This window comes from Arctopsyche grandis, chromosome 13 (genome assembly GCF_051622035.1).
Source record: "Arctopsyche grandis isolate Sample6627 chromosome 13, ASM5162203v2, whole genome shotgun sequence".
Taxonomy (NCBI): domain Eukaryota; kingdom Metazoa; phylum Arthropoda; class Insecta; order Trichoptera; family Hydropsychidae; genus Arctopsyche; species Arctopsyche grandis.
The window spans coordinates 14,885,207-14,912,791 of NC_135367.1; the positions used below are offsets into that span (position 1 = coordinate 14,885,207).

General features: G+C 35.9%; 2 protein-coding genes across 2 annotated transcripts; both read right to left on the reverse strand.

Annotated features, from left to right (window-relative positions):
* Window positions 1-225: 225 nt before the first annotated feature.
* Window positions 226-2,376, reverse strand: Ing5 (inhibitor of growth protein 5). Its single transcript, XM_077443682.1, has one exon. The coding sequence runs from the start codon at window positions 2,261-2,263 to the stop codon at window positions 1,574-1,576; it is 690 nt and encodes a 229-aa protein (XP_077299808.1). The 5' UTR covers window positions 2,264-2,376; the 3' UTR covers window positions 226-1,573.
* A 5,231-nt stretch (window positions 2,377-7,607) lies between these two features.
* On the reverse strand, window positions 7,608-27,511 carry SCAR (wiskott-Aldrich syndrome protein family member 3 SCAR). Its single transcript, XM_077443934.1, has 8 exons — window positions 27,312-27,511; window positions 10,536-10,728; window positions 10,289-10,440; window positions 9,763-10,031; window positions 9,478-9,682; window positions 9,190-9,300; window positions 8,693-9,109; window positions 7,608-8,603 (listed from the first exon to the last, which is right to left on the reverse strand). The coding sequence occupies exons 2-8, from the start codon at window positions 10,655-10,657 to the stop codon at window positions 8,398-8,400; spliced, it is 1,482 nt and encodes a 493-aa protein (XP_077300060.1). The 5' UTR covers window positions 10,658-10,728; window positions 27,312-27,511; the 3' UTR covers window positions 7,608-8,397.
* Window positions 27,512-27,585: the final 74 nt, after the last annotated feature.

A 27,585-nucleotide genomic window follows, 5' to 3' on the forward strand; every position in this document is an offset into this window, starting at 1 on the left:
AAAAAATTTGACCGTCACTTCCTATTAACCCACGGTAAATAAAAAAAATTATCTTCCAGATACACAAAAGCTACCAAATGTGCGTATATTAAACGAGGACGCAATGTTATGTAGATATTGCATAATTTCGCAATTCCAAAGGTATATTATGATTGTATCTTCATAACAAATAAAAAGGAAGGTACGGATAAAGAACAGAAAGGAGAATAAGAAAAAAATCAGTATTATATGAAAATGAAATGTACTTTTATATGATTAATCACAAATCTTTTTTTAATAAACAATCGTAATAATATAATGAATACGTACAGGTAAACCACAATTCATATTGCGACAATATTGTAACTTATGTACATAAGCTGATGGTTTTGTTTAATTCATTGAAGTATTGTATATATGTACGTACATATCTCGGTTACAATATCAATAGCAAGAGTTGTCAAAAAGGTTTTCCTTTTAATATAAAACAAAAAATGGAATTCTTAGAACTAGGCTTACATGAAATTAATGGTATATTTTTTAGGTTGAATGATGAACTTATCAGGCTAATTACATTAAAAGTTACATGCGAATATCATGCTGACTCGGGTAGGATACATATGATAACAAAACTATTGTGATGAAGCTAGCGATTCGAGATTAAAATTTAGTGGAATAAAACCTTTCATGCTCCAGTTTTATAATGAGAATTGTTTGGTGCTTTGTACAAATTCAATTTATTTTCAAAATAAATAATCCGAACGGATTCGAAGTAACTTTAAAGATGTCATTTTAATTTATATTTTTTCCACCTGTAAAATTATAAAACATATCCAATTAAAAAGTTTAAGTATCACAAAAATGGACGAGATCATTCATTGATAATATAAGTTTAATTCAAAATAATAATATTAATTCATCAAAACAAAATATAAATACTTTAATATAATAAAATATCCGATTTCCCAAAAAAACCTTCGCATTCTCGTACCTCAATAAAATTTCAGTCAAAAGAAAACTTTCATATTATTAACTAAAATAAAATCAGGAAATATTTTAGGATTAGCTTAAACGCCTGATGTATTATAAATTTGGTACATTAATGTATAGCATGTATATTGTTAATGTTCTTGAAATATACACATATGTTGAAATTATATCATTTTTGCTAAAAAAAGAAAAATCAAGTGTGATGCAATATTTTCACAAGTTGTTAATTTCCTTAAATATTTTTCTTGGCTTTTGCCTACAACTCGGAATATACATATTCAATAAAGGCAATACTGGATTTAATTATACTTCCCTACTAATACTCGCAGACTTAATTTTAATTAAAATTTGAAATTTGTGATGATTAAAGATGTTAACTTTCTCCCTGAAATCTCAAATGTATCAAATTTAATACTTTAGTAATCAATTATTGTGGTTCACCTTATTTCCAAATTATTGTCGATTTCAATTTTGAAACGCAAGTCAAGACAAGGCATTGTCAGAATACATGCTATAGACAGGCCTATAAAAAAGATATTCAGTTAGATGGTCTACAAGTATCAGTGAGAGAACAAAAATAATTTATAAAAATTCAACATTGTAATTATTTCCTCTTGCGATCCTGCGAGCATTTAGGACAATACCACTTTCCTTTGGGCTTGGTCGTGAGACCGACGCATGCAAAGTGGAACCATTCTATCGGACAATCGGGATTGTCGCAGCCTATCATTTCGCCGTAGGACACCTGGTGACAAAGACAATAAGTGGGCTCGTTCGGGTCGACGGGCATGTCGAGAACGTCCGTAGGAGGAGCGGCAGGAGTCGGTGGCGGCTGAGGAGGACGACGGCGCCTTCGACGGGGCTCCGACTCGGACGAAGCAGACCGCTTCCGGGGCTCCGGACGCCGGCGACGACGCCTCTCGGGTTCGGCAGCTGGCGCCCCACCCAAAGCCTTGTCTTGGATTTCGGCTTCGAACCGAGCTAGGTCAGAATCCAGACGTCGTATGTGCTTGTCTACGAGTTCGTACGTTTGTATAGCCAGTTGAACCTTGTCGTCTCCGTACTCCTTGGCTTTGTTGAACGAAAGTTGGATCGCATTGACTCGTTCTCTGAGCGCTTCCGGTTCGATGTGAGAGGCTCTGGGCAGAAGGTCGGCAGCCTGCAGGTCGATTTTCCGCATGATGTTGTGCGCTCGATCGTCCAGATCGCGCATCAGCTTGAAGTTGCGCTGCAGTTCGACGGGCAGATGCTGCAGGCTGTCCAGGTAATGCTCCAGGTAAAGGGCGGACGTCATTTTGCCTGCGGACTGTCACCAGGTACGACAGCTGTCAGAATCCGAATATGGCGACCATCGGCGATCAACGGACTGCGCGCATTCGACTGTCATTGGCCAACACTCCCGCCAGGCCAGCCAATCCACCCGGCTCGTAACACTGTTAAATACGACCACTTTCTTTCACGGACACTTTTAAGTCGCCTATTGCCTGATAACAACTTCAAATAATCAATAAAAACTAAATATATATTGTATTTAAACACCGCTATCAATTTCGATCTTAATTTTGACAAAATACTACAACTGTTAGATTAAAGGGGTATTCTAGTCTAGAAATTTGAAAAAATCGATTTTTTTTCTTTCATATTTTCAAAGCTTAAACCTTTAAGAATATGTTTTTAAGAAGATTTTTCAAAATTAAAATTATTTTCGGAGATATAGCTGCTTTAGTGACATGGCATCTGACCGGCGCGTAACTTTACCCGAAACTTTAAACGCGTTTTTCTCAAAACTACTTTTTTCAAGACGGTTGACATGATATCTCTAGTTCTACTGAACCAATTTACTTGAAATTCGGTGTGAGCCTTCTCTATACATTCCTCTATCGCATGAACTAGAATTATGACAAAATTCCATTAATTCCAATACTATTTTTAAAAAATTCGAAAAAGTAAAAAAACTGGTAAAAAATAGACTTTTTATTACAAACAGCCGCTATTTTGCGAAAAAAATTTTGTTTGACTTTTCCGTAGTTCATGCCATATCAGCATTTGTTTGGATTAAGAATTAATTTGCTTTTTTTATTTTGGATTACTAGGAGGGTTGGAATCGTGTCAACCAGGGCGCACCATTTTTTTGAGACCCCTCACTTCATCAGCCTGTAACTCTTTGAATTTTTTCTTTGATTTTTTTTTCTATGTATTCTTCAAACGCTAATAAATATTTTGTAAAATAATGGCTTTTAGAAATATTTTTTGCTTTTTTTTTATTGCACCTGAAAAAATACCTAAAATTCATGCCTCTAGACTAGAATACCCCATTAATGTAGAACCTCTTAATAAACGAATTATTTCGCACGTTGCGATCGCGTTAATAACAATTGCTGCCACAAAAATCGCAAATACGGAATATCTTGTACTCGAGTTCTCGTTAGTACGATAGTTCGCGTGGATAGCTCTCGATGGATGAAATTTTTAGGTGCTAAATCTTATAGTATTGTGGCAGCCCTGAGGTACTGGTTGTAGAACCACCGAATTGGCCAGCACTTCGCGGAAAGCAATCGCTTCTTTCCCGGCCGTCAGAATAAATTGTTGTGCATAACCAACATCGTCGTCTCACTCGCCCTACCCCCATATTATCTATTATCTATTATATGTAGGACATATCCCCTGACGTTGATTGAGCCTACATAAACAAGTAGGCCCAGAGAAATGTTAAATATGCATTGGTTTGGTAGCAAAGTTTTTGTCATGAAGTTACTTATAATTTATATGGATATTAGGTACATCCATATCAATTACATAATTTCAAAGACATACATATACATATATGTTTATATTGAATATTACATACAAATTATTTCAAAGACCGAGTTCTCGCACCACAATAAAATGTATTTTCAAATTTGCTTTAACGTGTAAGTTTTCAGTGGCCTTAATTTGATTATATACTTCCCTGAATGGGCTTTCCCAAAGTCAATGCCCATTTCGAAGGATATTTCCAGTAAAAACTGGAGGTGAAATTATTGTCATAAACAATTTCAGAACTCATAAAAATTGTTCTTCAGAAAACATCTTTTGCCGAGTGCATGAATGATCCTTTTATGTATATAGTTCATTTAAGAATAGGTAAAAATAAAAATAAAAACATACAAAATAACTGAGTTATTTATTCATATACTGCATATAAACACAAAAATGGTAATGCATAGCTAATAATTACAAATAAATATAATGTCTAATAATATAAAACATTCGTTTTCATGTTTGTAATCAAACTTCTCTGACACACATAATATTATAAGGCTCTATTGCATAACACAACACGATTAATTTGCAGCACATCAAAAATGCATGTTGATTATGTTCTGTAACAAGTTTAACTGCAAAATAAAGAATCCAGCACATCAGTACAATTACAAGAGTATAGCGTTTAAATACATATATAGATAAATAAATTGATGACCTTTTGATACATTGAAATCTTAACGATTTTTACTGATAATATTCTGCTTGATTACATATATCGTATGAATATAAATAGTATAATAAAAATAAATGCAAAGTAATAATCGATAATGATGAATGGCAGAAATATTTTTTCGTTGCTTGAAATACTATTATTAGTGTAGTTTTTTTAAAATTTATTTTATTATGCTACCTCAGGCACTCACACACACACACACACACACAGAACATTCAATCTCATAATTTTTAACGTCTCTCATGTTCAGACTAGGTGGGTAATCGAGAAACAGGTGTATAGATAATTAATGAAAAGCTGATGATCACACTGATAATTTTCAATATCATGAATTTTTCTCAATCAATGAAGTGTTATACTTTGAACTTGACAGTAAGAACATTCATCACTTGCGTTACGAGTGTGTTATAATTTTATATGTATATTATATTTGATTTGATTAGACTTTTAAATACAATATTAGTACATTAAGTGATTTTACTAAACTCAACTTCTTCCACCTTATAACCTCCAAGCGATATAAATAATTTTAACACATTTTATACATATTTTAAATTTCAAAGTACAAAATTCAATAATAAATTCGAAAAAGCAAATTCTCATTTAGATAATGGAACTGCAATAAATTCTCCACTTAAGAGACGAGATGATAAACTGGAAGAAGTTGACATGTAAAATAGATGACATGCTTATTATTATTATGTAAAGTTTAATAAAAAATAATCTATCAAAAGAATATCTGATATTTCAATATATACAACCTGCATACTAACATTACATGTATAAACTGCAAAAACGATTAAATTTAGTTATCGTTCACTAACCGTTTTTCTTTAAATTCCAAAGCATAATCAAGGAGTGGAATATTATTACAAACTCTCTCTATATATTATTACATTTAGTATTTGACGTCAATTTATCATAATATTGCATTCTGATCATACAAATATAATCTCTAAATATAATGGAACGAATTTAACATGTACATATGTCGAATCAAAAGTGGTATTTTAATTTCAAAATTGATTCTATATTTACATGCACACAGTATAAATAATAAAAAAATACTAAAAGATACATAGAACATAATCGAAATTCCTTCAATATTGACTCGTGCATCCTTTGAATGTCACACATGTAATATCTCATTCCTTAATTGGTAATAATCACAAAACAAGCGCCTGATATCAATACACATACTCCAGCAATTCCATATGACAAAATAAATCATTGGCACTTTCAAAGAATATTACACTGATATATGTCACACAAAGGATTGATAATATAAAGAATTGAATGTTGGCTGAATCCTTAGTGATTTCAATTACATAATATACAAGAGGTATTTAAAAGGAAGGAAAAATGACACTTAATTATACATTATTGGAAGTCTGGCTACGTGTGTAAACATATAAAATTTGCACCATGTTCGTAAAATAATGATATTTATAAAAACAAGTGTCCAATTATACACATTGACGATTCAGTTTGCAGGTATCTTTTAAATATATTTTATGCATATTATAATTAGTATATATTATCATGAACGGTTAATTTTTAAGTATATTCACTAAATTCATCATTGTTATAATATAATGATTACAAACACCTGAGAAAGACTAATTTATAGCGTTTGGGAATGTAAGTTATTCATACGTATATTAGAAACAAATCGTGGCACATTCAAATGTCGATATACATTTTAAAATTATAAACAATAATAAGATTTAATAAGTCGTACAGTTTTAAAGAAAAAATGTATTGTCATAATAAAATGTTAATTGTAACTAATATTTTAAAGCAGTAGTGAGAGTAAGAGCATATTGCAAATTCAAATATCCATTCTACGATAATGCTTCTGATAGAATTATTAGTTTTAAATTCCAAAACAATATTAATTCAACTTCCAACAGAATATGAAAGAGCATTAGATGTGATGTTTAATGCTTACAATATGCTCTGTAACTTGGCATCTGTCTAAAGCGATGCTGTAAGCATCGCTAAAAACAATATGATAATGATAAAAAAAATAATAATAACTGCTATTACTATTTTCATATATACAGTTTTTATTAAAGCTTTAACTAAATCTAAAATATTATACTTAAACTATTCACTAAAAACATGAAAAACAATTGAAGTAGTGATATAATAAAAATAATCTTCATTCTAATATACATATATGTATAATAATAAAATAGTCTTATACAAATTCTAAATATAATATATGTATATATACACATAACTAATATTTTATCGTATTTGTGGTTTGGTTTTTATTAATCCAAGTTAAATAATTAAATATTTTTATGTAGGAATATAATTGTAATCTGAACTTTTATGTGAATCCAATTTAATACGAGTACGACTTAATTATTTTTAAGAAAATCAATACATATACTTTGGTAATACATTTATATACTTGCGAATAAAGAAAAAAATCGACAATACGCCTCACATACAATTATCATAATGATTCAAACGAGCGTTTCATACTTTTCAAAAAGATCATCATCGCGTTCGCAATCGGAATTTCCAGCCGAAGTGGGACGGTTTCTACCCCTGGTGTTACCGGGAAAAGGCGACTTCGGCTGGTTATAAACTTGTTCGTTAAAACGCACTCTCTGACTGGCCACATTACCCCTATACCTGTCTTCGAAAGCGTTGTAATCATAACCAGACCTCTTGAAAACCTCATCATCTGCAGAGCTTTGACTCTTTGACCTAACTTTGGAATGTCCCAAAGTCTTCGTGTCAGTTTTAACACAGCGGACGCAGTGGGAGCCAGAGTGGTCAGCCGATCCTTTCACATAAGTTTTATGATCAGATTCCAACGAATACGGCGCGCCAATAGACGTCTGGCGTTTGAAATATTCAGTCTTAACTGAATACTCGGTAACGGTGTGGCCGCGAGTCATTAAATTATTGCGTTTACTCCTACAGTCCATAGTAGCATACATTGGTTTTGAGCTAAAGTGTTGTTTATTCAACTGATCTGCCGGAATGACATACTCTGTTTTCATCGGTTTGTTTCTAGAAAGAGTTTCACATTTATCATTGAAACGTTTAATAACATTAGATACAGAGTTGTCGTCTTCCTTAGTAGGACCTTCACTCCTCGACATTCTACCTTCTGGTTGTGTTTCCTTAATCTTTTTTTCAGGTTCATTCACAGGAGGGTTTGACTTGGATTGTCCAGCAAAAGAAGCAGAATAGTTCAACTTTTTGTGTAAATGTGCTTGTAATCTCAACTTTTCAGTATCATCCTTTAATCTATTTTCATTACTGCTCACAGTATCGTCAAAGACCTTCTCTCCAAATTTATCCAAACGAGGAGGGATATTTTGAGGTTCATTTGTCGGCAACACCACACTATCAAAACTACGCATCGCTTTTTGCATGCTACGCATGGAAGAGTTGATAGAATTTTGTCGTATAATAACATGAGTATCTTCCATAGGTTTTGGACTGCATGAACTAGCTACAGCACCTTTAATTTTCTCTGGTGACTGGATTAAAGTTTTAGCTTGTTCTGCAACAAGTTTTTTCGCAATAGAATCACTCTTATTCTTTTCATCAACGCCAGGATCCATCGATACATTTTCCTTCTTATCAGTATTGCGAGTAATGTCAGGCGCAGCTTGTACTCCGCTAATTAAACTCGGATCAATTCTGAAAGTATGCTTTCCGCCGTGACTCTTGGTCGGTTTTACTTGCGTGGAATTCAAATGAGTCAGTTTTATCACCTCGGATTCTACAGGTGGTGGACGTTCTTGCTTTGAGGCGCTTTGGCGACCAGTCTTTGATGATTCTTTCGGGCTGGTCACATTTGGATTTTTCGTTTCTATATTTGGCTCATTGTCGTGCGGTTGTTTTGAATAATTTTGCTTTTCCACTTTAGAGTTGAATTTCGATTGGATTGAATCGTTGATTGAAGGGTGTGGCTGGTGTCACGCTGGTGGCGGTTGTGGATCTGCCCAACCGTCTGAATCAGCCTCGGAATCGGAAGCACTATCGGATTCGCTGAATTCTACAGCTACACGACGAGCGAGAATACTTGCGACATCATGCAAAGCAGCTCCACCAACAGCAGTTCCAGTAGTAGAATCAGCTGTGCGGCTTCCATTCGTTTTTTCAACTTTCCTAAGCTTAATACCTGTAAAAGTAAACATTTATGATTGGTTTTGGTATTAAAAAATAAAAGAATTAACTAATTAGTGTATATAATTAAAAAAAAATACATACCATCTCTTATAGCTTTCAATAAATCATCTCTGGGATCCGGCAACGGTGCAGGAGGAGGTGGGGCAGCTTTCAAAGGTTGCGGTTTGATTAAACCTGGTGAACGAACGTCACCGTTAGCCATTGGTGGTGGAGGCGACACTGGTTCAGCAGGCGGAGGTGGAGGAGGTGGCGGTGGGGGCGCTGGCGGTGAAGCCGATGTTGGTGGAGGTGCTGGAGGAGGCGGTGAAGCTGCCGGGGGCGGTGGTGGTGGTGGCAGCGCATCCCTAGCAGGCGTAGAGCGTCTCGTTGGTGTACCAAGTGCTGGTGGAGCTGGAGGGGGACCAGCTGGTCTACTCTGACTTCTCCTAGGAGTTCCTCCACCGCTGCTATACAAACTTTCAGATGACAACGGTCCGGTACCGTACATCGGTTCTTCGCCTATAAAGAAATCAGTTACATTTAACTCAACAACAAAAATGTATGTAAATTATAAGTTTAAATACTATTCAATAAATTACCATGTGAATTATGATTAGTCGGTGTTGAGTGATGAGGTTGATAAGGATGATTTAATTCTATTGAATTAGGTCTTGCAGGCACACTATCTCGTCCGTCAACCATCATGACACCTTAAAAAATACAATATAATGTTTAATTTAATATTTCGATAATTTTAAAAAATGGACTGGAAATTTATATAATATCATCAACCAATTATTTTTAGTTTCAACAGAAACACTCAAGTGAAAGTCTTTCGATACACGTTATCACTATAAATAGATAACAAAAAGGTAAATAGGAATTACCAGTCGGTTGATGCATATACGTTGGAGGTTCATGTGTATATGGTTCTGGCGGAGGATGCGACGGAGGAATAGCTTGTGGCATAAGATGCTCTCCACGTGTGAGAGCTCGTTGACGTTGTTTATCACGGGTGCATGGCGGTGCACGCACCTGTCGTTTACGTCGACCTGCATCTGCACCAGCTCCTGCGCTTCCTCGTGGGCGCACCTTAAAATAAAATGAACGATCGAATACATTGCATTACTTAACATACACTTTCATCGATTTGAAAAATGATCTATATTTACTTTTTTCCCTCTATCGTGTTGTATCCTTTCGGTATCTTGAAGCATTTCCTGTCGCCAAAGTTCGAAGAAGTAACCAGGATCCGTATAGAATTTCAAACCATCGCGACCATCGTCTCGGTATTGGTTCAATTTATCGAGAGGTGGAGGACGTTCGCAAGTGGCGTACGTTTCCAACATAGCTGTCGGCATGGTGTCTCTCGAAAATATTTGTTGATCGAATTGTGTAGAACTTTTGAAAGGTTTACGTAATTGAATGTCTTGAATTGTTACTGAAATAAAAATTAAACTACAATTAATACACATCCTAAAGTATAATTAGTAGAATGAAACTCTACAAGCAGCAACCTACATATATGGGTATTATTTCAACTTTTTTCATACAATATGAAAGTAAACTTATAAAATTTAATATTGTCCAGCTGTTGATTATATTATTAAATTATACAAAAGTATATATGAAGTTAGTGTTGTTGAAATACTTGTCGGACTCTTCAAAAACTATGGCAAACATTAATTAGCATCTCACCATCTTCAGCAGTAGAATCTAAATGTGTCAGTTTCAATGCAAGACGGTCAAGCCTCGCTTGTAAGTGAGACGCTCGTCCGGCAATTCCACCTGCCTCCCGAGCCAACTCACCGAAGAGATCGTCGGCATGTCTCGACAGTGAAGAGAGTTGCCTGAAAAATAAAAAATAAAACACTAGTGAAAATTCTATGCAAGTGAACAATTTATTTAATACTACAAAATAAAGGTATCGATTCAAGATATTTACCTGACAGTATTGGCTAATGTTCCATTTGTTACAGCTTCTAATTCACTGGGAACAGGTAAATGAGCTGGCAGTACACTGCGTGAAACGTGGATGGGCGCAACGGCCCGCTTCGGAAGAGGCATACTGAACCGATTCAATAATATCTCTTATTTACTGCACTATTCCTCACCGAAGACGCATCTTAAACGATTATCTGTAAAAGAAAATGTCAGGTATAAGGCAACATTGAAAGATTACATAATTAATTAATATAATATCACTATTCCGTCTGTATGTCTGTCTGTCTGAGATAACGCTCGCCGTACTATAATAGTCGTTTCGATTCGTGACGTACATCACAGCTAAACCACTGCCCAAATGTACATATATACGAAAACAATAACAAAAGAAAAAAATTTCTATATATACTGATCGCTACTAATGTTTCCGCTTGGCAGAGAATTTACCGCCATCTATTTAAAATTTAATTAATTAATTAATTAATTTTTCTATCGGTGTTTTATGTTATTTATATGTAGGTAGGTAGGTAGGTAATTTTTTCCATTTTAAACAATTAAATATAAATATTGAATTAAATATATTTAAAGGGTATTTGAAAAAAATTCGACCGCGTGGGGATCGAACACATGACCGACGACACGTTTCTTTTAATTTTTTTTTATTTAATAACTTAATATGCCAACACCCATGCGATGATATGTGATCGGTTACAACACTAATATGTAAAAATTAGATCATTATAAAACAAATACGATTTAAATAGAGTGGGAGTAACAGGTAATTAAATTGTGTTTAACGATTTGCGTTGTCGATGATATATTTCAGCATCCTCAAACTCATAGATCAATCTAAAACCTTACAATCAAATTTCCGCTCATTTAAATATGCCACAAAAACCATGCTTGTTTCATGCGTATTTTACAAACAAAATTTTTATCGTGTCAGTTAAAAATAGAAGAAGAATATGCTGTTCGAACGATAGCAATTGTAGGTCAGCAATGGAAGTCGACCCAACGACCTCCCTCAATTCTTGCTGAGGTTGGAAGATTATGTCACTGGCCAATCTAGGACGTTTACGTAATGGAACGCCACAAATACTAGTGAGTTTGAATTAGTTGATGCTACAATGGATAATGTACTGAAAAATTCAGCGTGCAATTTCAATGAGTAAAGGTCAAAAACGGCGTAAAAATTTAATCAAAAGAATAAATTATGCACTAGAAATCTTGGTTGATTATTAAATTTCTGTCATGAAAACTACAAATCAATAAGGAAAGCTATCGTCCTAAACGTCCAACAAAGGTTACATAGTTTAGCTATTTTAAAAGATAAGCTTTCTTTTTTTAAAATTTGCCTTCACCAACCTGCATACTAAACCTTTGACGATCGGGATCAGCTCAGATAATTTAGAAAATACATTGGCTAGTATTTTACTTATGAGTACGAATCACAAGGAGAAGAAAAACTTTCATAAAAACATCCGCAATAAGAGAGTGGAGGAGTGGAGGAGGAGAGGGGAAAACGTGCAAGAAGACAAGTGAAAGGTAGAAGACGATCCATCGTTCGAAACGCATTACTGATACATCTTCAACTTAAGAACAATGCGCAAAATTCTTATAAAACAAGTTTTAGGAGGTAAGCAGTTTACGTCACCCTATAGCATAACGTCAATCGTTAAGGTCAGCGAAAGAGAGAGGGTTTAATACCACACTGCTGGCAAAGCATTTCACACTATGTACATATTACGATAAGAATAAATCTCGAATGTAAGAGTGCAACGAAACATTACATATATTCAGAAAGTCTTGCATTCACACTCACCAGATTGTTGCCATTGATGGATACACTAAAGTTTTTAAGTACGTAACAATTTACCGAGAAGCTTCCATTTGCCTATGCATGTACCAGCAATATTACGACTATGACTTAAAAACTAATATCCATTTTCTGAAAAAAACATTTATACATTTTCTTGTGTTTTTCACCTGTCGAAATTGTGAGACCCAACAATTTTAATTCAACTTTTCAGAAGACATCATATAATAGAGACACGACATTGTACTTGAAAAATACTACCCAATCCCGATTTAACGAGAGGATAGAGTGCTCAGACCCGCCGATTGTGAACACTCTTAGCTTGGGAGTGCTTTCCAAGCGATTCGTGGGCTTCTTTCCTCCCCACCCTTGAATCGCGAAAAGAAAAATCGTGTCTCTAAAGGGGGTGGTAATGGCAGTGGTGGTGGATCGATGGATACGACGACAACCCCTCGACGAACGCAAGACGAGAACGATCTCTACCAATTAACCGCAGATACAACAGCACTTCAGAAGGAAAAAAATGCAGTTTGTACGATGATGATGATGACAGAAACTAAATCCCCCCCTCCCAAGGCCACTATGAGTCATTTGACTTAAAATTGTATTCATCCTCGAATAAAAATGCAAGAGAATGCAAATAAATGAACGTCATGCAACAGTCGATGACGTAAATAAACGTGTATGTAATTAAGTATTAGTTCATGAGTGCAACTATTGTACCAACTAGGAAATTTATTTAAACGACACTTTTTTTTTTTTTTTGTTCATTCGAAACGTATTGTATTAAATATGAAATAATCAAGCTTCAAAAGCATTTTTCTTGGTTATTTGTAAATGCCATACATATCACAATCCTTATTCTAAAGCCACAATACTCTACATATTCCAGAAACTGCAAGCACACCCACGTAAAAACCCATCTCAACTTGCGAACTGCGACACCGCTTGTCAAACATTGGACCTCGTTTTAGTATATTCCAATCGAAGGGTAGAAGTAGTTGGAGAAGAAAATTAGTAAGTCCATTGCAAAAAAACTAACGACCTGTCCTAATTCGATATCTAGAGCTGAAATTTGGGTTGAACCCCACAAGAGTCTATAAAAAACACGTATGTATCAAACATTCAGCTCGCCAAATGTCGCATTATGTGTACAACTCCTTCCCATCCCTTCGGACAACTCCCTTCTCCCCTGTAAAAAGGGATCTCCAGGGACTCCCTATGACGTCACCGCAGTCTGCGTATCTTGTGTGACCTTTACATGACTCACGCCGAAATTCACCCTACGTAGTATCCATTATGAAGGCAACGAGCGAATTTAAATATTAAATCGCACGACTCGAAATCAGGGTGAGGCAGTAGTGCAAACATTTGAGAAGTCGACGAAGCGTAAAGTATTGTGGAAATGTAAAAAAAATATACATATAGCTGGCAGACAATGAACGATTCTTCGAAACAATAGCGACCGTTGGTAGTTCTACCGCTGACTGTAGACCAGTTTCCGTCGAGACTAATATCCGCTTCAGAATGTCAACATACGTTCTGGAACATAATCGCATGTCAACATTTGCGGTTTAATCAATGTAAACAACTTCTTTTAACACAAACAAGATCAAAGAGAATTTTTTCAAAAGGCAACAGTTTGAATACTGATCTGATTTATGCTTAGAACTCAAGTATGTTTCATTGTGCTTGCAACACTAATGGTAAGAACCAGAGATAGGCGGCCAGGATTCTTTTATGCACAGGAAATGGTTCACTATTGTCAACTTATTGACAATATTGAACCATTTTATATGCATAAAAGAATCCTGGCCGCCGATCTCTGGTAAGAATACACTCTTACGTAGAGGTAGAGCCGGAAGCGTCCTTTTTCGAGGAAACAGGGTGTTTGGGTCTATTTTCCAGGAAACAGGACAAACTACAAAGCTAGAGTGCAAAAAAAAGGTTCATCATAAAAATGAACAATGCACGGCGAACAATGAACAAAGAACGGCGCAAACTTGGTCCACTCTTTACTCATAAGTAGAGGTAGGATAGTCACAGTGCTATCCATTGTTCGGCAAACCTTTAACAATGCATTTACAACCTTTGAACAATACACGGCCCCTTCAGGCTCCGGTGACTACTCATAAGTGTTGCACAGCGCGTCTAGGTAACTCCAGATGTGATGGGCGTATCTTCATATCACTATTAATTCCAACGATATTATTATTTTGACAAGTTTCGCTTACATTTCTTCAAATATGGGAGTCAACGTTATCGATAAGAAAACAGGGCTAAGGACGCAGACACACAGAGAGGCACGTGTCACATATAAAAAAAACGCTAGTACACACCATCTATGCAATGGCATCCAGGCCTAAAATCTAATAAACGGTGATTCCCATATTTGAAGAAATGTAGGAGAAACTTGTCGAAAAATAATCCCTTGCTGGTTTTTCACCACAGGAGGCCAAGAACATTCGATTCAGTGCTATTTCGCCTTAAAATATCACCAAAAATACTCTAGGAGGTGAGTTTTGAGAAGATCGCCACGGCACAGACTAGGCATGTCAGTGTTATTTTGTATATGCAAAACTATCTAAAAAAAACACATGCCACATACCAATCTGTGTGTTTGCACCTTAATTCTATGCAATTATTCAACAGGAGTTTCATATACGCTTTAAATGACCATAAACAGGGTTTAAAGGTACGTAGAATATAAATGAAATTTTATAAAAAGGTTACGAACTTTGTTAGTCAAGTAGCCAGTAGTATCCTCTTGTTTCAGAAAGGGGTTCGTAGACTAGAGGAGGTTAGTGTTAAGAAAAAAGCACGTATGCCCATTTACAGCTAGCAGAATGCGAAACTCGTTTCACAGAGGCATTTAGCACGTGCCTATTAGAGCAGAGGTTCATAACTTTTTATCAGTTGAAGGTATGTTTGAGGATCTGATCAAATCCAATTAAGATCGACCTGATAATGTTAAGTCACGACCATAAATGAAACAAGGACAGAAGTAAACATTAATAATCATCACGTTTTGCCGATATTTAAAGAAGAGGCAAGATCAATAAAACAAGATGTATTAGTTTAGGATTTGAATACAGGTTGAGGATAGATGCATATAGATATCATCCTCAATTTACCTCCAAATTAAATTTGAAAGATGAACAACGTATCATGTACCGTAAAACCTAAAGCAATTAGAGAAAAGATCAATTGTGACGTATGTACATATATGATTTCCAACAATCGGTGGGAACAAGTGGTCCTTGATCAGCTGGAAGTTTGAGTCCAATTAATCAAACATTTTCTAAACTGACAGCTCTAGCTTTAAGCCTTTCTTATCACGACGGCCTCAAATAGAGTTTTCGCATAATAACTGTTTAAATACCAGTTACACAAACTCGAGTGTCCTGCATTATCAAAAAGTCTCCAGTAACGGTATGCTTAAAAACATAAAAAAACCACGCTTGAAATATCTTGGCCGCAAAATTTGATATCAGTCAAACAAGTTCCGTCACAAGACTAGTTTGCTATATTAACTGGTATATATTTTGTAAAAAAAATCAAAAGCGAGCTAAGAAGAGGCTAGTAAAAATCCGTATGCGTGTAAGTAAGTCAAAAATCTGAGGAGATAACGAAGCACATTAACACACAGATAGCTGTGACAAGATAACGAATCAATTACATGCCAGTAAACGTGACGTAAAGTGGTGATGGAGGGGGAGAAGAAAAATTGAAAACTCAAAAAGGTGTACAATTTTCAAGAACGGTATAACAAATCACTGTAATTACGGTCGCGAATGGCGTCTAGCCATCTACCAATTAGCAAGACGATCATCTCGAACTAACGGATAGTCGATCCATCTCAAATTTTCCAGATATTGTTATTGTTACGCGGCGAAGAAGAGGAGGAGGAGGAAGAGGGTGGTAGAGAGGTGTGGCAACTTCCGGTATTCCCCTCAACTACAACTCCGCGCGAATACTAATCGGTTCTAACGACTAATAACGCATACCATTTCTTCTTTCTAATGGTGCACCGGCGATTACGTGCAAGTGGTGCTGTGTAAGTTCTGGGAGCTCGGCTTCGTTCAAGTGCAATCTCATTTCAAATGTGTCGACTCATATTTAATGGATATTTTTGCGCCGACACCAATTGAGGACTTCCCCTGTCTAGAGGTCTTTCATCTCGGAAGCGTCTCCACTTCTCAATAGGGTACCACTTATCGGCCCGGCAAAATAGCCCTATTTCCAGACAAATTAGGTATTTATCACGACATAATATACAAATGACTATATCTAAAACATTTCGCCCTGCAAATAAAAAGAGTGGCCCTGTCTAAAATCGCTCGCACGACCCAATCGGGGTCCGCCCGGCAAATCAAACGTCAAACGTGTTGCCAGTAACAAAAATTAAATTTTATCGTGAATTTATTATTACCAACCCTAACAACCTAATCTTAAATGAATAAAACCAACCCTAACTTAACCTAACCTTAAATAAATAAGTGTTGGCTGCTAAGATATCACGATTTGTTTGTTTGCTAAGATATTACGATGGAATCATATGGAATCGTTTTCACATAAACTTTGAAATGTTTTTCGATTACCAACCAACCTTATATACATACATAAATCTCTTTCGAAATTATATATCAGACGTTTTGTTTTTATAAGTTCTCATCAAATTTTATTTTTGTTACTGACAACCTATTTGACGTATGATTTGCCGGGCGAACCCAGATTGGGTCGTGCAAAAAATGGTATCCCTTCTCAATATATATTGTACAAGACTCCATATAACTATTGGGTACACAAAATCGGTCATATCTTCGATGTCAACAAAACGATAAGGATTCTGTCTAATCTGAGACCTCAAAATAAGTGTTGATTTCACATTCGAACGAGGTATATATGCAAATAGCTCGCGATTTCTAAATGCCTAATTTGTTCCGTTGTTTGACCACGTGGAAAATTGGTACTTTGAGCTTCCCCTTCCTTTCTCGTCTCACTTATGAACCGAATAAATTGAAAAACCTCAAAAAGTCAAACTTTTAAAACAATACATCACTAAGAACCGAAAACTACGCCCAGAGTTTTAGCTAGATAAACAAACCCCTCCTACACAAAACAAACAGAAACGTCGACATAATAAATAAGTATTCCCCTGCATACTTGCCGCGTTTTGCTAGGGGGACTTTAATTAGACTACCACCATATAAGCACTACTTCTGATATTGGCTATGTTTGACACACGCAATATGCGATTTGGGCAACTATTTGCAACCCTATTTGAAGGGGCCGCGTGATGAATAACCAAGGCTTACACTCTACAAGTCAGCGATTTAGAAACTTCTTATGTATAGATGGATCAAGCTCTATAGCAGTTAGTACGAGTCTTCAAACTCATGGTTGGGTTTGTCCGTAGAACCATCTGAGAGTTGTCGCGCCAATGCGAGTAAAAAAATGGAACCGAAGGACAAAAATCACCATACCCAGATCTAGCATGGAGCAAACTGATTGAAAATAATTGAATACAGATCTTTCACAGATATCAATCAACGTTCAACGCGTCTCATTTCGCAAGACAACCGTGACTGATTATGCAAAACAGCGGGCTTCAACAACTAAACAAATACACACACGGAATGAGGGCGTTAGTTGGTTAGTTAGTTGGGCACGTGAACGATTCAAAATGTGGTACAGCACATTTTTCAGAACAAATTCTCTGAGCTAACTTCAAAATACAACTTAGGAAGAATTTTTTTACTTAGTAGTTCCTTCTTCAAGCACGTCATGTATAACAACAGCAATTCCTTGCCGTTTTATAATTTTTTTTAGTCTCGACCCAACTTGGGGTAATAGGGTTTCGTTTGTAGTTTATTTCAATTATTACACAATTGGAAACAACCAGTGTTCTCCCTCTTTTAATCGCACAGCCTTATTTCCGTGTGCGCGAGTTGGATACAAGGGGACTTGGTATGACGTCATATGTCCCCTTGTATCCCGCTCGCACACATGTAAGGCTGTGCGACAAAAACAGGGCGATTTCCATGGAACGCCACTAGTAATAACATTAGTTAGTATTTATATAACCTTGGTTTTGGATGAATTTTGAGAGATTATCGAATATTGATGTTATATTAAACTCGTAGACGTAGAAGAGCTACATATATTAGACAAATATAGCTTTTCTCCAGACTGTAGCCTGTTTCGAAATTTGGTTTTCATTATAGTTAAAGCTGAAATCCCTAACTGGCACGTGAACATATGTTGTTGTAGTGCATTCAGTGCTTGATTAACTAATACTGGCTTTTCGTTTTTTTTATTATTTTAACCAGAATGCACAAGACTCAGTGCTTTTGCTAAAACTATAACAAAGTGCCTCATCACTTTGTATTCCAATAAATAGCCTTTCTGTGTTATTAATATTGACAAAATTTAATTCAAGTCATTAGCATCAACGTTAAATTGTGTTCGTACACATTATACACCCAACTTGTGGACCTCTCAATTTGTTACAATTTGTCTCAATTGTGTGAAGTAGGCTATTTATTATCTCAAGAATATTTTGCGCCCCATTAAATATGCCACAATTTTGGATAGCAACCATTGCCTCAATGTAATATTAAGTTTTATTATATTTTTTATTCAATCAATCACAACCAGTGAGATGGAACCCATGACAACTTTGTAGTATATGCTGCTGGCTAAAAAAATGTGCCATTTATCGCAGATGACCCACTAGCACCAGGGATTATCGAAGAGTATCACAAAATTTATTTGGCAAGCCTCACCCTTTTAAGGGAAAAAAATCATTTCGGGATTAGGGCTTCCAAGCCGGTTTAAACCAAAACCGAAAAGCCGGCTTTTTGACCATTTTTCAAAAAACCGAAAACCGGCTTTTTGGCTCGATCAACCGGCTTTTTAAGGTTTTCTTTAATTAATGTTTTTTTCCTCAAAATTAACAATTATGAATTTTAAATTTCTATGAAAGGTCAAAATAAATGTGTATAAACGCTCTTAGGTAATAGGCGTATATTTCTTTGAACAAAAAAAAAGCTATATTACTTTCTTTCTTGAGCGGTTTCTTTGAGATTTAGTAATGGTCATAAATCAATAAAATATTATTGAAAGTATGTAGTTTCAATGACCTACCCAACTTCAGGTATAAAAAGCATCCTTATCTATCGCAAATCCTACACTATCGCAATTCCCACACTATCGCAAATCGTTGTACTTGAAAACATCAAAAAAAGTAGTCAAATGATTTATGGCAAAATGTATAGGAATTTCCGAAATATAATTGATTTTTCTTCGAAGGAATTACCCTTTAAATATTGAGGCCACATACCTATTTTTATTATGGATTTAAAATGTTCGTGATCAAATGGAATTTGCCGTTTCAAATGCATTTGTTTCCGAAATTTACAACGGTTGCTTTTGGATTTTTTAAGCTAAAACAGATGCGTGAAAACAAATTTGAAATCTCTTTATCTATAATATATCTTTGAATCTCAGCAGTTCTTAATATTAAATTCCACAATTATAGTTTTTCTGCGAGGTTACACATTATTTTTTAAATAATATATTCTTGATAGTAGCTTATTTAAATCATTTAATTATATGTGCGTATTTAGGATCTGCCATTTTACGACTGTGATATATGTACATATAATACAAATTGTATTATTTGTAATATTTGTAATAATAATATAAAGTAATGATCTTATGAAAGTTTATATTGTTTATAACTTAATTTAATTTATAAAAAAACTATTTTTTGCATAATATAGATATATATTATGCAAATATATACATATTTACATTTTTTTTCTATATAAATATTTTAAACTTAAAAAAAATCGTATTTTTCTAAAACCGGTGAAAGCCGGCCAACCGGCTTTTTATTTGTAAAAAAACCGAAAACCGGCTTTTTATTTCGGGCGGTTTTTTGGAACCCCTATTTCGGGATATTTTCATTTTTCAGCTTTCACACGATTAAAGACGTAACCCAATAAGATTACAAAATCGTTAATTTTGCCAACTATTAAATTATATCTCTACAAGCGCAAATACACTTTAAGCAATGTGCGCCAGTTGTAATATAGCAGTTGACCTTTGACAGCACTTATGTCTTTGCGAATGCTTTAGAATTCAATAATACGGTAATATTTGCAAGGTATTACGAATAAAGGTAATGAGTATCGTATTACGATAACTAAGAATGTGTCCAATTTCCAACTCAATTCAGAGCGAAAAAACACACTGAGTGATATGGGACGTCACGTCCTTGGTTGTGACCATTAATAGTGGATGTTCCCCAAACCGAATTCGGGTGTAGTTGCTAGAGGTAGGATAGCCAAGATGCCGCTCATTGTTCCATTGTTGTAAAAAGGTTCGGCAAACCTTTAACAATGCATTTACAATATTTGAACAATACGCGGCACCCTCTGGGTCCGGTATTAGTAGTTGCACGTGCAGAATGCATATGTTTGGGAGGTCGCACGTGTATGCATATTCATATGCAACCGACAAGTTTCTCCTACATATCTTCAAAAATGGGATTCGCCGTTATCCAGCATTGGATTTGTAAAATACTCCAGGGAGTGATTTTTGGGACAGTGTACCATGTATATGGGCTAGAGGTGCCGCGTTTTTTTCGCATGATTAAAAGTAACTAAAAAAAACACGTACCACTCAGTGAGTTTTCGCCATTACTAGTCGAGTGATGTTTTCACGAAAACCTAACCTCTCCATCTAACCTGGAACTAACTTATACTGGAACTGTATTTTCAGTTGTAATATATTTTGACCAGTTGGAATTTAATTCGCCATATGAATTAACATGGGTTAGATCGAATATATTTCAAATAGTCAAAATATATGTATTACAACTGAAAATACATTTCAACTATAAGGGGGAAATCAGCTATGAACGTGTGGCGCATGGTCTTTTTAAATAGTTTTAAGCATATGAAAAAAATGTGGAATGCCTTACACATATTCATGGAACGCTCAGCACACACCGTCCCAAAATCACCCCCCTGGAGTGTTTTCGGTAAAATTGTATCCTTGCTTGACAGTGATCGATAACGATGTATCCCATATATGAAGAAATATAGGAGACCCCCCCCCCCACAGCAGGGAGCCAAGCACGCGACGCGCCGTTCTTCCCTGTTTGATTTCGCCTTAAGAGGGCTGGACACCAGCCATTCCATTACATTACAACGTATTACATTACATTACAACGTATTACATTACATTACAACGTATTACACTTCTCCCTTCCTCAATTATGGCACTAGAGAAATTATTTTTTAATATGCTATGGATATCCACCATTGGGATGCATCTATCGTTTTATTTTTTTGATTAGTTATTTTTTATATGAGCTAGGAGCCGCCAAACATCTATAAAATCGCCTCTTTTTTACACCCACGAAGAGTCCAGCGTGCTTATTTAACGGTCGATTTTAAAAAAAATACGCGCATAGTTGCACAGAAAATATCTTTCTCATACCGATTAAAATACGTATTATCTGGTCGAAGCGCAACTGTCGCAGTCACTCAATATATATATATATATATATATTGTCGCATTCACTCAATATATACATTTACTCAATATATATATATTAAGGTTTCGGGTGTACAGCCCACTTAACGGTAGTTGGTGCCAGGTTAGATGGAATATATTCCAACTATTTACTTAATCAAAATATATTACAACTGGAAGATACACTTCAACTGTTACATATATACAAAACTAAATAAAAACAAACGAAAATGAATTATTTGAGTATTTTTTTGTAGTATAATTAAACGGACAACCAGTACGATATTATATGTATGCACATATGATTGTTTCGTGACCACCACACACAATGCGGTCGCATGGCTTGCAGCCGGAACTACTAATCAAACCAGGGGAAACAGGGAAGGAGAGAAGAAGCGAAGAGGGGAATAATATGTGTCATTTAAACGGTTAACGAACAATTACTGTGGCCGATTTGAACTCACGCCGCAACACCGACGTCCGACGCCACAATTAATTTCTGAACATTCCATATCGTATGAAGTCTAGCATCTCTAATTGAACACACACACTCGTATCAAAGTTCAACCGTTCGAAATGTACGTAATTATATTATAATGGTGGTGAATTTAGCCGACCCAAGTGTACAATATCCGAATTTAGGCATAATCAACGCGGCGGAGATGTTTCTTTCCCAGAATTGTCTCAAATTATAAGATGTGATGCAAGACCGTTAGTAACGGGCTTTAGAAAACATACATACATACGTATGTACTGCTGAATTTAAAAACGTCGTAAACTCAGTCTAGACTTTGGAGATTTTGGTAGTTGTGAAGGAGTTAAGTGTGGCTATAAATCAATCGTTAAGTCCTAGTGGATATTGGACATCATCGTTATAGAATTTATAGCATTTTTACTCATTCTGGAGTTGTTGGTGTGTAGTTTCTGATAGCACAACAATGTTCTTTTGATAGCATCGTTTCTTTGATACAATTATATGTACATAGTAAGAACACACTCAAAAGTACGGCACAGGTTCCGTAGCCGTGATAGGCGTGTCTTCGTGTCATTGTTAATTCGTACGATCTCATTATTTCGAAAAATTTCTTCAAATGCGGGAATCAATGATTTTTGCTTGTGCAAAATATCGAAAGAAAAAAAGCACGTGCCGCGTACCTCTCTGTGTGTTTTCACTTTAGTGTCTTGTGCAGTCTACATTAGCAGAATAGACTATTCGGAAGAAAAATAAAAAGTCAACATACAGGTTGTATTAGAAATACATACATTAGCGTAACCCACTAGTTTTCGGCATTGGCTGGGTGCTTGTTAAATAACAATAGACCACTTCATTAGTACACAGAGCAAGGGAGCAAAAAAGCATGGTTTACAATAGTAATTGACAATAGTGAACCATTTTGGTCAACTGGGATGATTGAGGGACGGCGGTCAGGTTGCTCGACGGCTAAAAAAATGGTTCACTATTGTCAACCATTTTTTTTTGCTGTCCTGCTTTCTCGGACAATGGAGAGGTCTATTGTTATTTTACGGCGGAAACCTGACCACCGCTCTTTAGTGATGATTTTGGGGAAGGGAATAATGGTTCGGAGATTATTCCGCACAAAATGATCTCGCACACGTCACTTAAATCTCAATCACGGAACATCTGGCACCATCTGGAAAAATCCATCCATCGAGAGCAACCCACGCAAACAATCATACTAACGATAACGAGTGCCAGGTATTCCGTATTCGCGATTTTCGTGGCAACGATTGTCGTGTGCGCGATCGCAATGTACGAAATAGTCCGTTTACCAAATATAATATATACTTTTCGCATTTGTCGCCTTAATCTCGGATGGTGATCAACAGATAATTTTAGACAAAATTAGAAGTCCTACCTTCTCGTTAGATCGATACATCCAAACCTTTGATTTTGATTTTAAAAAGTTCTTATTTTTAAACATCCAGAAATTTCAATTGATAGACAAGATCATTGCTCAAAATCCCTATGCTGTATTATCCCGAGTATAAAAGAAAAAAATGCGCGTGAAAAGGACACGTCTCCTAAAATACAAAACCATTGAAGCGCGAACGTGTAGAGGGGTTTCCGAGATCGGAGTGAAAGACGCAGCGAGTAGTAGTACAAGTTCTTGATCTGTCAGCCAGCCAGCTCAGAAAGAAGTACGGAACAGATCCGTCGAATAGTTAGCGTGTACTCTCAGCACAGAGAAACCAGTGGTCGACGAGCACCAATCACTGTAGAACTGCAAGTGTATCATCATTAAAGTTCCTGGGGTCGATTTATTCGAGGAAACTCAGCAAAGAGTGCACTCAGTAGCATTCGAGATGCACAATTATGTGCAATATGTGAAGATCGAAAAGTGCACACCGTGACCGTGACACACGCGACAATCCAACAGCCAATTAAAATACTCCATAATCTCCTTTCTAACCCACACACCCTAGTTAGTCCTGGTCACAGCAACGGCATCATCAGGTCAAAAACATAGCTAGCTCAATTATAGAACAGAACGTAAATAAACCCGAAAGGTTCGTTGGGGAGACATCGATGATCGTTTTCAGGAGGGGATGACGATATCCCACCCAGTCGGTTACTTGTATACCCAGAGACGTGTTTACACGAACAACAACACGTGGGGAACGACATGCATCACCATGAATGTATCACAGGAAAAACCTCGACCCTCACTTTGGCGACCAGTATCAATCGCAAAGCAAACAAGTGAATGGTGTAAAGATAAGAACGAACTGGTTGAAAGCGCACAAAGCGAAACCAGTCTATCTACGTACAATATTGAATGTTGTTCATTTGAAAATGTGCAAAAATGATGACCAGTCGACCGAGATAGCGCACTGCACTGTAGTGAAGTTGAAAAATAATAAGAACGTTTAAAATAACATCGAGGTAAATAATGAGAAAGATAATGCAATCTAAACGGTCCATAATAAATATGTATGCAATAAAATTATTTAAAATATTCATAGTATCAATTATATTGATATAATATAATAAGGTTGGTGCTTAGCTCAAAGTCAATTCGAACATAAGTAAAAGAGAAGGTACTAGTAGTACTAGACATCAAACGAGAAAAAAGTAGTACTAGACATCAAACACAAAATGATAAGAAATACGGTATCGAAACAAGAAAAAAATACCACGTTTCACATCTATAGGATGTTTAAGTAGGGTGACCACATTTCCCATGACTCAAAATGGGACGCTTCGCAAAAAAATTGCCCCCCCCCCCCTATATAATCAAAAATAGTATAATTTTTCCCTCAAATGATTATTAGTATTGTCAAGGAATTATAATTTTTTGGAATTATACGGACATAATGAACGAGATAAAAAAAATCATATAATATCTGATGTTCATGTGCCACAAGCTGATTTTTTCTAAAACGTGTAAAATTAACAAACAAAATAACTGCAAATATAAATTATACTACTATACAACATAAAATATATATTTAAATAAATACCTATGTATATGTATATTTATATATTTGTTTTTGATTTGGAAATTTATGGAAATAAGTGTATAATAAAATTCTTCTGTGAATGACGGGGCAAACGCAAAGCAAGCAAAAACGTAACCGTATCGGCCAAAACGGTAGGTATGGTCACCCTATGTCACAGAATAGCTCATTGGTTATGCCATTATTAACCAGTAGAGGTCGAGGGTTTGAATCCCAGCCGGAATCGAATAATTATTCGATTTTCATACGCTGCTGGTAAGATTTGAATGGTTATAAAATCCAGATCGACCATCTCCTATTTCCAGTTTTCCATTTTATCTAACTTAATCGTTGACAGATCCAATAAAATCGGCACCCTCTCCCCCGAAATCCGAATTTGTTGATTGTTAAATATACCTACATTCTAGAATGTGTTAAATATTTATGTACAAGTTTAACCATAGGTGTCTCTTTGGGGCAGTCTCTCATTGCATCTATTATAAAAATGAAATATATATAAAAAAAAATTATTCGGCAAATTCAGCAACATTGTATTGTTATTTCTGTTGTATACAGTTTACTTTCACTTAAATATAAGTGAAGTAAATCAATAATATATAAGTGAATATTCAATTGACAAAATATTAATCAAATAGGTCGGCTCCTTGTAAGGAGAACTATATATTTTATATATATAAGTGAAAAGTAGTGGTTGTATTTTTGAGGATTAAGGAATTAAAAGTCGTTAAAGCTTTTTACATAGTAAAGAAACAATATTTTCCCCACAACGGAACGATCATTGAAGAATTTTTTGTATATGTGTAAAATTCAAATGCACGGTCAAATAAATAAGAATTGGCCGATAAACTGTAAATCTATGTAATGGTGACATCAAATTCCATAACAAAAACAAATTAAGACTAAAAATTGGATATGATTAAGGATGAACATATTCAAATAAACATTTCACAAATTGAAAAATCGATAAAGGACCTACAATTGACCTATTGCACAAACGTTTAAAATATTGTTTAACTTTCGTGTAGTATTTTATAATAATTCGAATACAACTATTGTGAATTGCACTTTACACTATGCTGTCATAAGTTGTAATCTATGACGAATTCTATACGATGTGCGAAAATTTTACCCACACACACTACTGTTATTTTACAATCAAGGTGATGAATGATATAGTTCAATTATAAAAATGTTCTATTATATAAATTGCAGGTGATAATACACGTTATACGATATAAATGTAATCACTAGATTTCGTTAGAACTATCACCACTATTGAGATACTGGGAGCGATGTACTAATATTATACAATATATATATATATATATATTGGGCAATTTACTTTTTTATCTAAAATATTCACATTAAGGAGATATTTAAATATGATATGTGCTACTGAAATTTATCGACAGAGTGGCGTGTACATATTGATATAAATGCGCGTAAAATATTGTACAATTTAGGGCACACAAAAATTCCTACTACTCGAATGAAAAAATCAAAACTATATCGTATCGAATGCAACCCAAAGACACCTCAAGAGAATTGATTAATTATATAAAGTACGATACGATTTGAGGTTAATAAGATCAGTTATGAAAATTCGCAATAAGTCAAAAGGTCGGTTACAATGTATTTAAATTTACAATTGGCAGAATCGTCGTAAGTAATCGGATTGATAAATTAAAAATGTTTTCGGGGATTCAACGCGAGTAGGGGTGGTCGGTTTGAGGGTTAATGTCATTGTGGCGGGGTGGGGCGGTGCGGGGGGTTTGACAGCAAACGGTCGTAATTTCGCGGAAAAAATGACATTTGTGCAAGAAGGGGAGTGGCGAGGGAGAGTGACAGGGAGGGAGGAAAACGAGGAAGCGGCTCGGAGAGGGGGCGGGGCGGCTCTCCTCGTCCGCCGGACCGAAGGGTTGTTCACTTCACCTGCGGGGTTGCGGTTGCGGTTGCGGTTGCGGTTGCCTTGCGGTCGCGGTGCGGGGGTGCGATGCGGGGCGGTGCGGGGCGCGCGGCGGGCTCTCGAAAGGGGCGGAGGCCTAAGAGAGGCCGTCACGCCCAGCCGGCGGCCAACTGCGGCTGCAGCGCCGCTGCCACTGACGGATCGCAACAACCGCTTCCACGGCCATACGCGCTCCGTTGCCAATTACTCTATTGACGTGCGTTTCCGAATTTCTAACTCGATTTATATCCACATTAGATT

What these genes read in the sequence shown, in the direction of transcription:
- Ing5 (XM_077443682.1), bottom strand. Translation starts at nt 2,263, where the DNA reads ATGACGTCCGCCCTTTACCTGGAGCATTACCTGGACAGCCTGCAGCAT.
- SCAR (XM_077443934.1), bottom strand. Translation starts at nt 10,657, where the DNA reads ATGCCTCTTCCGAAGCGGGCCGTTGCGCCCATCCACGTTTCACGCAGT. An exon ending in AGATTCTACTGCTGAAGATG is followed by an intron (nt 10,032 to 10,288) that starts GTGAGATGCTAA and finishes TTTTTATTTCAG; the next exon opens with TAACAATTCAAGACATTCAA. An exon ending in ATTGAAAGCTATAAGAGATG is followed by an intron (nt 8,604 to 8,692) that starts GTATGTATTTTT and finishes TTACTTTTACAG; the next exon opens with GTATTAAGCTTAGGAAAGTT.